The 14,264-nt window shown below is 38.3% G+C and overlaps 2 protein-coding genes across 3 annotated transcripts; both read right to left on the reverse strand.

The window, feature by feature from the left end:
• Positions 1 to 1,821: 1,821 nt before the first annotated feature.
• On the reverse strand, positions 1,822 to 9,538 carry LOC117491292 (high-affinity choline transporter 1-like). 2 transcript variants are annotated; one of them, XM_034141195.1, is made up of 9 exons: positions 9,391 to 9,538; positions 7,782 to 7,971; positions 7,570 to 7,683; positions 5,908 to 6,063; positions 5,657 to 5,805; positions 4,942 to 5,088; positions 3,834 to 3,987; positions 3,307 to 3,524; positions 1,822 to 3,201 (listed from the first exon to the last, which is right to left on the reverse strand). In XM_034141195.1, exons 2-9 carry the CDS (start codon positions 7,963 to 7,965, stop codon positions 2,686 to 2,688), a joined length of 1,638 nt encoding a protein of 545 aa, XP_033997086.1. In that variant the 5' UTR covers positions 7,966 to 7,971; positions 9,391 to 9,538; the 3' UTR covers positions 1,822 to 2,685. The 2 variants fall into 2 exon arrangements, with proteins under 2 accessions (XP_033997086.1, XP_033997085.1); XM_034141194.1 differs by lacking the exon at positions 9,391 to 9,538 and having other exon boundaries at positions 7,782 to 8,037.
• Positions 9,539 to 10,421: 883 nt separating this feature from the next.
• cfap161 (cilia and flagella associated protein 161) lies at positions 10,422 to 13,692 on the reverse strand. Its single transcript, XM_034141824.1, has 8 exons — positions 13,541 to 13,692; positions 12,806 to 12,895; positions 12,491 to 12,708; positions 12,320 to 12,401; positions 11,889 to 11,924; positions 11,681 to 11,803; positions 11,449 to 11,522; positions 10,422 to 10,629 (listed from the first exon to the last, which is right to left on the reverse strand). Exons 1-8 carry the CDS (start codon positions 13,601 to 13,603, stop codon positions 10,443 to 10,445), a joined length of 873 nt encoding a protein of 290 aa, XP_033997715.1. The 5' UTR covers positions 13,604 to 13,692; the 3' UTR covers positions 10,422 to 10,442.
• Between the last annotated feature and the right edge of the window lie 572 nt (positions 13,693 to 14,264).

Genomic DNA, 14,264 nt, shown 5'->3' on the forward strand with positions numbered 1-14,264 from the left:
GATTCCAAGAGACGTAAATGATTTGCTTTGTTCATAATGAATGTAAGAGTTTATCTTTCTAGTTGTTTGGTTGTCCACAAACAGTTTTATTAATCATATGAGCTTAGTTTTATCAACTTTATCTCAAAGAAAGCATGTGCAAGGTCATTATCAAAAATAAACAAAAGTGCTCAAAGTATATGATATACATACAGTATATGGCCTTCGGTTCAAAAGTTTGTTGCACTTGACACACTGTACGTGTTTCCCTTCAGAAATCATCTATTAGTCCCTCTATTTGTCTTTTAGACAACAGCAATGTTAGCACCCAGCTATTTTGATTTTTTTACACAAAAATTGGGTTAGACTAAAATGTGTTTCCATTAATAACATTCAAACCAAATGTGTGCATATCAGTTTTCACATCACATTATAGATAGATCTATCTATCTAATACAAGATTGTCAGTAGACTGAATTGACACAAAGTAATATAGAGTAATCTATATGGAGAGATTTTATATCATAATCTTAACCTAATTATGTTAACTCCAACATTAAAAGTAATATAAAAAGTATAATTAAGAACATACTCTTTTACAACTACTTAGACAACTTTACAAACTGTTCCCTCTTAAAGTATTACATTCAATGCTGTTTTTGATCTATAGAGGATACTTTCTTTTGTCAAGTACTATCCTTATAAAGATTACATATTAATTTCTTCTGATTATAGGACCTCTTGACTGAAGTGAACATGACTAGGTTGAAACCTTCAGGAGCAGAAAGTCTTATTTTGTGCATTGGAGTTGTTCCATAGGTTGTACTGTGAGGGGTTCAGAGTGAAATGTGACATGGAGCTCGAGGAGAGGACCGCCTTCAGGGTCCATTCATCCCAGACATGATGCGGCAGCACGGCGTCGCTTCTCAGGCTGTTTGATCCTGGGTGCCAGGTTTGTGATGAAAAGTGGATTTAGAGACAATATGGAGTTCAGTATTTCAATTCACATAACTGTTTTTCGTATTCGGTAAACAGCTAAATCATTTTTGTAACATATTTAAACGCACCTGAATTTGTATAGTGTAGGTTTTCCCTTACCATTTTATTACGTGCTGATAATTGTAAACGAAAAGACGAAATTAAAGCGCGTTTATAATTGCATCATAATCAGAAGAAAAATTCAGCAATTCAAATGAATGAATAATTCTAATCATGGCCTTCTCGATAAAGTTTATATTAATTCAAACTAAATAAATATACTGAGAATTGTTTATTTCTTCACTTTCGTTACTACCAGAAAATGACAAACATCATTATAATAGTCCACTTAAAGTCACGTATGTATTTCCATAAGGCACTTGAAGCTTAAATAGGCTACATCTGATGTGTCTGTTAAGTACAAGACGGGAGTAGATGGTGAAAGGAGAATAAAAGCTACTTGAGAATTTTTTAATTTTAAGAAATTACTAATAACTTTATGTTGGGTTAGATTGTACATTTGCTTTATAAACTCATGAAACAAGCGTTTTTTGAAATACTTGAGAGATATGTTTTCAGATTAAGCGAGAATTTGGGGGAGTGTAAGAAACTAAATACATATCTCCTCTAAATTAAAATGGACCTGAGTGACTGCTGGCTTTTTTTTTAATCTATATTGTATTCCTATTCCCTGTTAAAGGCAGTTCTTTGGAAACACCATCCCGTGCCATTCAGTGAGGTAAGGTCCATTTAGTGTTTAGTGGGCGCCCTCTGCTGAGGCAAAGGTGACATTGCACTTTTCATTTATTGTCAAATGATACTGAAACCAAAAGTAAAATCAGTGCTTCAAAAACAGGCAACTTCTTTCAGGGGGGTGTAATTTAATGTTATAGGAAAACACAAATGCAAAAGTTGTGGCACTTGACACGACCCTGTGTACAGTGATTAAGATAACAATAAGCTTATGTTTGTTTGTTCTTACGTTTACACACAAATGCACATTAAAAATACATCAGATTCAAAGATAATAAAACAGAGGTGGTTTTGTTATGAACACCTGCCATCAACAAAAACATCTACAAAATATCACTTCTATTTATGTAATTTGTTAGTTCAATGCTAATCTCTTGAAAACATGATATCATTGTAAACACTTTTACCAGCAGGCACATACTGGTGGACTTTTTTGTTTCTGAGGAACACACCTCAAGTATTGCATCACCAATGATGTTGCATTGCCCGTCAATGCTTAATAAATGCAAATAGAAAAAACTAATTAAAAAGTACAACAATTCATTAACATTTAAATAACACTGTCTGGGTTGAGATTAATTGACTGAAAAGGTTTGAGTGGAAGGGTCTACATTAAAAAAGTACAAAAATGTTTGTGTTACTTGTGATAAACAAACAAGGAAAATGCTATTTTTTGGGACAATGTGGAAAAGTTTGACTTCTGAAATTAACATCAGAATCTTGAGGTCTGCGGATGTAGCCTTAAAGCTGTTCTGTCAAAAACTAACAGCCAGCACGTATAAGCTGCCTCTTTGAAATACTCTCCACATAATGCTGTTCAGAACTTGGTGAATACAAAGCATTTACATCAGTATTAAAGGTGAAGTGTACAGTACATGTAAGATTGTGCGGAAATAGTCTGTGCAGAGAAGAATGTTGGTAGGAATTTTGCATAAAAAAAGGTTTAGGTATCCTTTGGCTGAGATTGTACTAACACTATAATTTTGTATTAAGGATGTTGTTCTTTTCCTCCAAAGGAACAGGTACTTCCTCCTCCTGTGCCTTTTTTTTCTCTTCAAACGCCCCCAGTAAATCCCAGGACTGAGGAATTAGTTTGTGATAAAAGCCTAACTGCACCAGCCAGGAAACTGCAATAACACCTGTCAAAGAGGCAAGCATGGCGAGAGTCCTGAAGGGAAAGTACTGAACGATGACACCGTCCACCTCCCTCCAGCCGGGGTACAGGATGACAGCGGGGATCCCCAGCAGCGGCTCCCCACTCAGCGCACGCAGCAGCAGTCCCACTGTGAAGCCACTGAAGGCTCCGTAACTGTTGGCAAAGCCGCAGTGCAGCACGCAGATGAGCTGCGGGAAGAGGACGCAGTAGAGGAGGTCGCCGCTTACCAGCCAGAGGCCGAACACGCTGTCATCACCAAAGGCCAGGCCTGTTCCTGCCAGGCCAACCACCAGCACGCTGATACGGATCACCCACTGCAACTCCCGCTCCGAGGCCTGCAATAACACAGGAGAAAGGGACGAAAACCAAATGGAGTTTGTTCAATTGTATTGATGCTGAACCATGCACACACGCACAAACACACACAAATTCACACACACCTGCTTCCTCAAAGTCGTCTTGTATATGTTTTGTGTAAACATGGATGCTGAGGACAGCAGCACAGAGTCCATTGAGGACATAACTGCTGCGGCCACAGAGCCAATGCCTAACACTGACAACCAGGTGGGGGTGAGGTGCTGCAGGGCCAGAGGCAGGATCTTCCCCGCCTCCCCTCGCTCAAAAGGAGGGGGTAGACCATACGCTGTCTGGTTCCAGTCTTAGAGAAAAAGAGAGAAAGAAGGGGAGCAGATAGAGGAGGTAGAGAAAGAGACAGTCAGGGTCGAGAGGAAAAGAATAATGGGAGGGGAAGAAGCTTTTAGGATTATGGTGAAAAAAAGCATTGGGGAGAAGGAAGCAAAATAATTGAAAGCAAGCTAATGTCCTACTATAATTAGTTTAATATGCTGAGAATAACCAGGAATTTCTTTACACACACATACATGCAACCTTACTGTTAGAAAAATAATTTATTATGATTGGCGTGTGTGCTCTGTGTGCACAGCTGAGTGAGCACATTCATGTGTACCTGCAGTCGAAGCCACTGCTCCAATGATAACTGAGGGGATTCCCATAATAAAAACAGATCCAGCAGCAGCGAAGCAGGTGACCTGAGCCTGAGTAGAGGAGGCTGCAGAGAGGATCCTCTGGTATAGAGCTTGATAGGCCAGTCCGCCTAAAGCCTAAAACACACACAGATGCGCAAAAAACACAAGTTCAATCAGAGAACAACTCGGAAACACAAGCACCAGACAGACAGATGATTATGTTCTTCTAGATTGGAAGTCTACACTACAGGCATTCATATAACAACAGTGAACTAAGACTGAGAATACTATGTGTTCGATGGCTCTTTGTTTGCATTGTTTGGAACATTTGTGTCTGCCTGCCATCAACAAAAATGGGCCAGAGTGTGAGGTACTGCAGAGCCAACTATTCTTTTCTTTTGCCTGTTTATTTGGTGTAATGCACTTTTTTGTACACTGGGTGGCAGTCACATGTAATGGGACTGCATTTATACAGGAAATGAAATGCAGTCAGGCATGTGGCATGCTGGGTAGGCATGTGGCATGCTGGGGGTGATAACAATGATGATGTTACCTGAATGCAAAAAACGTTGTAAATATGAAAGCAATAGATTAAGGTAAAAACAGCCAAGGTAGACTATTTCACTAGTTGTTGTAGTGTTTTTTGTGCTACCCAGCTAAGAGTGCTTGTAGGCTACGTTTGCAGACAAAGCTGCACCTCAGGGACTTTTTGGAATGCCATACAGTAGTTTTAGTGCACATGTGCTTAACCTCCTATAAGAAGTACACATTGTCTAAAACAGGTCTTTTAATTTCAACAATTTCCAGGTGACTTTGTACCTGACCAGAGCTGTACATGATCAGCTGCAGAAACAAAGACATAAGAGAATCTTGCATAACAGAAAACACACATTATGGTGACTTTAAACTAGAAATGTTACTTTGACTGAATAACTTCAATGATTCAAGTTCAAGTCATGGATGCGAGGGAAGCCTGAACTAGAGATGCAGTATATTCAGTGGTTGCATGTGTGCAGTGATAATTTTAAGGATGTTTTATTTTAATCTCCACTACATAAACAGTGAAACAAAATTAATTTAGAATCTAACCAATAACAGCATCTCATCTGCCCATTTTCCTGCATCCTCCAACTTCAACTCTCCGACCCAGGAGGTTCCAATGGTTTGGTTCAGGTTGATTGTATGTGAGACGTCAGCAACTGCAGGACTAAGTAACAAAAAAGGAATACAGAGCCACTGAAACAGAAGAAAACAGCCGTTATTGCAAAAATCAGGACAGGTCATCTATTGAATTACTTGCGCTTTGTGTCATACTTGATTATCTATGCAGTTATCTGTCTTATTTAAAGGTAGGGTAGGTAAGTTTGAGAAACCGGCTCGAGATACACTTTTTGTTATATTCCATGGAATGCTCTTAACATCCCGATAGCAATGAATATCTTAAGTGCTTTGACAAAAAATCCATAAAATGTCATCTGTGGAAGCCGTAGTACTGTAAAAAGCACGACCAATCATTTTAGCCGGCCCGGCTAAAATAACTGGATGGCCTACCTGCCTGTCAGCCTTCCATCTGTGCACAAACTTATCTCGTGCCCTCATTGGTCATGTGCACGTTCGTGTGTGTTGGAGGAGGGGCTCTATAAGGAAGTGGCAGATTTTCTCCGGTTGTGTATTTTCAAATTCTAGCGATCTCGAGCCGGTTTCTCAAACTTACCTACCCTACCTTTAAGTCCCATTACTCCTGTTGCCTATTTTCAGTAATATCTGTCACTCCCTACTTTACTGCAACCTCTGTATTTCTCACCAGGCTGACAAAGATGAAGGACAGCTGGATGATGTCAGTATATGCCACAGAGTAGAATCCCCCTAGAAATGTGTAGGTGATGGAGACACCTGCCGAGATAACGATCGAGAGAGCAGATGAAAGACCAAGAATGACGCTCATCGTTCCTCCTATAAATAACACAAGACAGTATTCAGAGACACAAACACAACATGCAATGTCACAGAGTTTGGCTGAGTCATAGCCTTGGTTTTGTACAATGCGTTTCTTACCCAGAGCAGCGAGAATGCAGGCAACCCACAAAATATCACTCATCAAAGCAGGAAGCAGGAGTGTTGCAGTGAGCATGTTTCCATAGCGATGCTGAAACGGGTCTAACATTGTCACGTAGCGCTTTGACCTCATAGGTTTTGCAAAAAACAATCCTCCTTAAGAAGCAAAGAGTAAACAGACAAAACAACTGTTGAAGTGAAACATAACTTGAAGTGCGTTGTCATTATAAATATATATAATGAATTAAAGTGGAGCTGAGTTTATAATAAATTAGGTTTTAACACAAACAATGGAGAAACATAAGAAATAATTTTGATAATTAATACATTATTTAAGCCCTTCTTTGAGCAAAAGCTGCAAAAAAAACAGTTCATGCTCAAATGTGAGTATTTTCTGGTGTTCTTCTATGATGGTAAAGTAAATGTGTTTAGATTTTGGACTATTGGCTAAAACATTAAAATGTAAGATGACATTTTAGGGCTGCAGAACTTCTTTCATTTTTTTTCTTGCTGACATTTTGTAGTGAATGAAAGAGCTTGGATGGTAAAATATTGCTGTTGCATAATAGCCTGGCGCTATGTGCATTTGGGCTGCTGGCAACAAATGAATAACTTAAAGAACAACGTGTACTCTTCCCTGCCTGGACCAAATCAAACTATAGTTATAAATGCTAACCTCAACGATCATTGTAGCATTACCCTTTTTACATGGCTAATACTGATCATTTAAGGAAAGTATAAGTAACACTTTAGAATTGACACAATACATGGATGGATCATATATTAGCCGTCATGGTTGACATCATTTTTTTTTGCCATTTTCTTTCTTGAGCAATGAAAGGATCATCATGGAATTTGCTTGGCAGGCATTCACTCCAACCGTAATTGATAGCCTGAGTAGTAGTGTATTGGTGTAATGCATTGCTTCTCTACAAAACACTTCTACCCAATGTTGGGTTACGAAAGGTTGCTATATGTCTGTAATTCATTTGAGTAGTGCCTCAGTCTTTAGATGAGTCCATGGCCAGGCTTTTTCTACATGCACAGGCTTTAAGTCTGGCAGGAATCTACAAGTTTTGGGTATAAGTTCAGCTTTTCATACATACACGTAACTGCCACCAATGTTTTATCAGCAGGTGTATTTTGAGCATGTGCAAATCACATTAATTTCTAGACGTATTTTGTATTACTCTAAGTGTCTTCTTGACTTTACTCCTGTTGAAGAATATCAGCAAAAACTATGACCCACAAACTTTCACACCAACTGAAAAGCACACTCAAGAACCACATCTTGTGAGGATGAAAAAACAAACCCAGGTATCTTCTATTTCCCCAAAACAAGAAGAAAACCTTGTTAAATGTCAGATAATCTTAGGGCTGCATTCTCTTGCGAAATGACTTGTTCCCAAGATGTATGGGCACATCTCTGGCAAACACAACATTAAGGGGTGATTTTGCATGATTTGAAATGGAGAAACTCAGTTCTAATTACATGAACTAATCCATTCGTCGACAAAATCATCTGAGTGTTAGTGGACTAAGTATTTCTTTATTCAAGGGCAGCCCTAAATGTTTATAAACAATATAATAATCTTGTTTTAGTGTACAATTGCTCCAACATTTTGTCCCTGCTGTGTGTTATTGTTGGTTGAGGGAACTTACCCAAAACAAAATTGGTAAGATATGCAGGAGGCCCCATGGCCCAGATGAGACCTTGAGACGGAGAATAAACAGCCTCAGCAGTTCCCAAGATGTAACCTCCACCAACCCATGTTGCTAAAGAAAAGAAAATCATTTGTCAACGTAGAAACATAGCACACACAATAAGTACATCAAGAAATATGAAATGACAGGCATATAAACAAAGGTTTTACCTGTCATGGTGAAAACCCCGACCAGGACACTGATGTTGCGGCCACCAACAATGGCAACCTCGCTTTTTGTGCCAGCACATGTTTTCTCCACTTTCTTGGACTTTCGAGATGCCCAGATCCCAATAACCAGGATGACGATGTAAAAAACCACCACGGCCGCCAGTCCAGGAACATTCACTGCCATGATTGTCTGGTTAAACAAAGCAACGTGCATCAATTAAACTGACATACAGTACAACATATAAAACACAGTAGGATTGGGCAATATTGCTTATACTGGTTAAAATAATAAAGGGCACAATGAACGTAGAAATCATTTTTAAAACAATGCATGTTTTGCAATCATATCTTATTAACAGTATATATCATGATGTGTCATGTTTTCTGATAAATAATAATAATGAAAACGTGGTAAAGCATAAGTTTGTAAACTCATGTGTGAATTAAAAAGGACAAATAAAAAGCTATGTATTCGATAAGGAATGCAAGTGCTATTAATGATACAAGGAGTGTAGTCAGTCAGTAATGCAATTTATGCTTTGTAGTTTGTTAATCATGAACAATGTGAATTTGCAAATCTTCTGTAGAAGTAAATCAATACCAATCAATTCAGCTAAATATCTCACTGTGACTTCTGAAAACAGTTATAGAGTTCACAAGGTTCACAATTATTCAGACTTTTTACTGAAATAAAAAAAGCAAAACTACAATGTAATATACTGCAATACAAGTCCTGCATAATGCATTCATTCACATTTATTGTTCATCACTATGCAGGAAGAACTGTCCTTTCAGAGTGTTTTAATATTGGATAATTCGTGTTGTATGTAATCTAATATGTAGCCTACTAAGCAAATGTGGAGCTGTTTTACCTTCTTGATTTACAGAGATAGCCTACTTTATTTTACAAGGGGATCTTGTGTAACCAGTAATGTTATATGAGGGAGGTAGTCGACATGTATTAGTGTATTTATCAGTGCGGTTTCACCACAGCAGGTGACACAGGGACTGGGGTGGTCTTTAAGTTCTCTGGTAGCACGGTGTAAATGGAAACGTTCAGATCCATCTATAGAGGACAACACAAAGATCGACCTAAAGCAACCATTGACCATGACTAAGCCTTATAATATCTTAATTATCTGGATTTCTAAGAACCATCATACATGGGTGTTTTACAGAATAATAAGTAATATGTGTAGGAGGTTAAATGGCTTTTGCTTTTATTAATAACGGTATAATATGACATTAGCGATTTGAGGACAGGCCATACGCCACGGAGAGGTATATCGTATAATTAATCAGAACGGGACATCTTTATTAGAAACAAACCCTAACATTGTATCAATATATTGAATATTAATTTTATAATTTGTAAGCCGGCTCAGATAAATGCGCTTATTATAAACATATACAGGCAGAAATAAAAACGCAAAGTACTGAATCTACGGACCACACACGCGTTAACAGATAATTGCGATTACAACAATGAATAATGATAATTATAATAAGAACACAACAGTGGCTAGATAAGCTGAATGTTATCTATTTTAATGAAACAATGATTCGTTTTTATAACCTCCATACATCAAATGGTGAACCGTAACGTTACCTTTGTGTGGAGCCTGCGTCCTCTCTCACGCTCATCTGCTGCACGTGTAGCTGCTCACTTTAGTATTGTCTCCATCTGAAACGTGACACCGACGCGTTCAGCGCATTGTTGTAAAAAAGAAAAACAGCCCAAAATCGTTTCAAATGATAAGAGCCGGTTTGATGTGCCGTCTCAAATGGTTGTTTGCGGCTACGACGTCCCCTTTAAATCATTGTTGATGACGCCCTCGTCAAAAGTGTAAAGGTCACACAATATTTTTGAAATCGTGGTGAAACGTTGCAAATTAGTGTTGTTAAAACGTATGTACTTGAACGCACCCTGGACAAGAGGCAATGATGGTTATCTATTATCTGTATCTAGGCATGTTATCTATAGAGGAAGGTGCCTACAGTAGTTTTTATAGTTTACCTGTGAAAGGCCACATGTTTAAACCCTAAGATTACTTTGAACCTTTTACTTAACAATCCTGGGGAAAAGGTGCAAGACAGCAATGGAAGGACAATCAGGAATCTATATTTGTGTTTCATCCCTGTTTTACTTTTGTGATCAAAGCATTTAATTATTTACATGAGAATAACTGCAGCAAAAGCAGAGACATTCTTCATCCTTTCCCTTTGTTAAAAAATAAACCCTGTAAAAAAAGGGCTGCATTAGGGAGATGATAACTTACCTTTTAGCTCCCCTTTTCCTAAAATTCACTGCTTCTTCCATGAAAGAACCCTACTTCACCCCCTACCAATATCTCTTATATCATGTATTTCAGGGACATTTTCAAATGCATGGGAAATCATCCAACTGTCCGATATCACAGTGGGTTTCTTATGCTATCGCCCAACTAAAACAATCATAGTGCTGTTTGACGAAACGTATCAAATGCCTCTTGCTACAAAGCCTCCTGGTGGTTGGCTGGCTAAAACGTATCATATAATCACAGAGTCCATCCCAAAATGACTTTGCTTGAGAAGAAAAGATCAGCAACTCAAACAGAAGTGAAAACAACCTTTATTTTAAAATGTAAAAGTGAAGTCGATCTTAATGATGAGTGGGTTGTGTTAGATGCCAGGGTCTGCCTGTGTGAACACCTTGTTGGGGGCCCCTAGCTGTGGGTGGGTGAGGAGGACGAGGCCCTCCCCTGCTGGGTTAGAGGTGCACAGTGTCCAGCGGTTGTTGTCCTGCTCTGCTTTGTGGGAGTCTAGGAATGTGTGAGCCGTCATCTCATACTCTTTGCCATACGTGTTCCTACAGGAAGGGACAACTGTTACCTACAGGACGACACCCGGCATGCAGGCATTGTAACATGACTTTTGAGTGGCTTTGATGAGCTTGAGGCTGTCGTTTCAACAAAAGTACATTTACATCAGGAATGGGACAAAATGAAAATGTCATGTCACGATTATTCTAGCTGAAACAATTGTGATTCACAATATTATCTCAATATTCATCAAACATGCTTAAAATAGCACTAAAACATACTGTATTGACTTTACCTTGCATTATGTTTAGAAATAAATGACTGTATTGCAAGATAGATAGACAGACAGACAGACAGACAGACAGACAGACAGACAGACAGACAGACAGACAGACACACATCTTTTCATAGTGAATATAAGTTTTAGTGAAAAACTATCAATCAAAGAATCTTAGCCAGTAATCATAAATTAGCAACATTGTGTAAGTCTCTATTTAATGTAGGATTACTGCCACCTTGAGACAATCCCCATATTATTTTTATTAGATACATCAGATTGTTTGTCCAAAAAACTGATTTGTACTCACTACTCTGAGTTGCCTTGGAGTTGACTAAGATTATAGAGATCAGAGAGAGGTTTTTCAGATCACTGTAACCTTATCTTTTTTTACAGCGCCTTATCAAGCTTTTAGCTTATAGTTAGCTGACCTACATCCACATTGCAGTTTTCTTCGTCTGATATTTGTCTTTTTGTTAAAGGCCATTATTTGTGCCAAACCTGTGTACCTCACATCAGACATCAAATCAAAAGCATTGCCTTTAACACAGCAACATATGGTGACTTTTAAAGGGGACATGGAAAATACCAAATGACGTGATCACCCAGCACAGCGAGAGCCTGGTTTGTCTTGCAGTGTAGGATCAGCACACTCATATTAGCCTGGAAAAAAGAAAAGCCAGTGGATGATTTATTGGAAATTATCAGTGCAACAGAGGTTGAGCAACATTACACTAACAGTTTAGTTACAGATTGAACAGACAATAACAGTCAGATGTTGTGACAGGTTAGTTCAGCACGAAGATTTGGTTAAGACTTACAGGAACAGGCTGACCCTCATATTCAAGCCTCTCTTGGGGGTCAAAGTGAACTATCTTCCACCATGACAGAAAGGAGCTGCCGTCTTCCAAGTTAACTTCTTGTAGCCGGGACTTCTTTGCACACTTTAAATAAAGTCACAATAAAATATATGAAAAATAACCAGAGAAAATGTAGTCAATAAATGAATAATGTTAAAACGTGATCTACCTTTTGAAAACTTTGCAGGTCACTTGTCAAGTAAAGCTGAGAAAATATTTCAACACACAAAGTGACAAATTAAAGATGAGACGTGTACTGCAAAATGTAAAGTGAAAAACATTTGGTGTTTAAAAAAACAACATGTGAAGGAATCATGTTTTGTCTCACTGAAAGTAAATGAGCACTTAGAAAATACATTGTCTCTAAACTACATCTTAAAAAAATAGCTTCCAAGCCCAAAAAGAAGGGTCATAATCCGGTTACTTTCTTAACCTTATAAAGCTCCCCTCAGGACCACAGAGGATATTACACAACTGTTCTCACGGCATACAAACTCAACTCCATGTGAAGAAACAGTGGGGTGCACCTCTACAACAGACAGTCTTTGTTTTAGGATCTTAATTATATAATCATATATATATGTGTGTGTTTTCACTTACTCCCCTGGCAAAGCCGCTTGTTGTTTTCAGGGCAAAGCTTTGATCAAAATGAAGAGTCGACCCTTCAGGACTGCCATCTACACTAGTGGTCACATAAGCAGAGTTACAGGTTAACATCTGTTTTATCTGTTATGTAAGTTGATGTGGTTTTAGATGTGTTAATGTGTATACCTGGTAATGATGAAGGCAGTGCGCGGGCAGGCCTGAATACTTCTTCCTGCGACAACTCCACACGGGGATATAATGCCAGGTGTAGGAATCTTATTAAAACTGTTAACATCTGCATTAATGCTCAATGCACTGCAGTCCCTCTCTTCTCCTCCCATGTTGACCAACATCACAACATCCCCAAAGTGCAATCTTCCATCGGTTGTCACAGTGAGATCCACCTTCACAAATACAAAAACAGCATAATTTCAATCCACATCATCACTGTGATATTATTGTTGTTATTAAAGATGTTCTAATAGCTTAAACTCTTTTTACCTGGCTCAAAATGTGCTGTTTTAGGAAGTCTACTTTCTGGGCAGCAAGCTCACCCCTCTCTTTTTTCTCCAGGTGCTCTCTCTTTGCATCCTGGAAAACAAATCAACATATATAGAGTGTTAATTCTTAATTCTTGAATGTGTCCACTACTGCAGGTTATACACTATAAGTGCTTTTTCTTTTACATATAAATAATGTAGAATAAGATGTATTACTATCTTCATCTTACATTCGCTATATGATGAATGCTGTTTTCCCCCCTTGCTCATGTCTTTGTTACTGAATGGCTTCTAAAGTATATTACTTCCCATGTGAATCATACAGTATCAGTAAACAGGAATTTGTAATTTTACCAATACAATTAATCCTTTTCTTCTAGTTAAATATTGTTTTTCAATTGCCAAAGAAAGCAAACATTGTTTTCAGTGAATTATCCAGCCTTATTAGACCTGCTTTTGTTGTTTGTTGAGTAAGTTGTCCAAGTGGATAACCTGCTTTTTAAAAACGGAAATGGGTAGCTTAATAAGAATACTGAATTGCCATTTTAAATCCGTTTGAAGTCATTATCCATTAAGAGATGTAGCATTTAGCGTACAAACAAATTGTAAGCTTGTGTTTACATGTTGACGCAGGCACACATGTTAGCTTAGATGAATGACTTCACTCCAACTGGTGTGTTGCTAGGTAGCTATGCTAGCTAAAGTCTAAAGTTATTAACATTATAATATAACAAACCTCTTCTAAGCGCAGTTCCTCGTTCCAGTTTCCGATTTTCACACTTGTGCGATACTGAGCCATTGTAGCAGTAATAGTCAGAATGTTTTGTGTACTGTTGATATAAAACGTAAATCTACGTTTTCGTGTTTGAGTTTTTTAACTGAGCTCAAGCATAGTTTGTGTGGATGTTTCTATGGCAACTGATGGCGATTAACTGACGAGTCTTCAGTCAGTTCTCGCTGATTGTCGCGAGAGGGCGTGCTGGTATTGCAGGCAGCTATCCAGAGTTGTCATGATCCAGAGTCAGTTAAACCTCTCTGCTCATTCCGCCTCCCACGCAAGCAGGACCATGTCCAAATGCTGTCACATGTACAGTTTTAACACTCATCAGTAACTCACAGTTGTAAAACATTTCCCGTAGAGCTTCGTCTTTGCATTAATGTGCATCACCAAACACACGTGGAAGCACATATAAACACGTGGAATTTTTGTATATCCATTTTCAACATTAATTTTCTCGACAACATAAAAAACACAACATTTTAAAGAGTATTCCTCTATTTTTAATAATGAGTACAACAAGATGAATAGTTATTATGAATTCAGCAAACTCCAGAAAAGACAAAGCTTCAAATTATTTCGTTTGACTACAATCCTTCACAGTTCCTGTGCATATAATTATTTCTGCTTAAGTGTATTTACTCTTTTCTGAAGTGCCATTAGATTCCAGCTGCTGCACACT

This window comes from Trematomus bernacchii, unplaced genomic scaffold, assembly GCF_902827165.1.
Source record: "Trematomus bernacchii unplaced genomic scaffold, fTreBer1.1, whole genome shotgun sequence".
In the NCBI taxonomy this organism is placed as follows: Eukaryota; Metazoa; Chordata; class Actinopteri; order Perciformes; family Nototheniidae; genus Trematomus; species Trematomus bernacchii.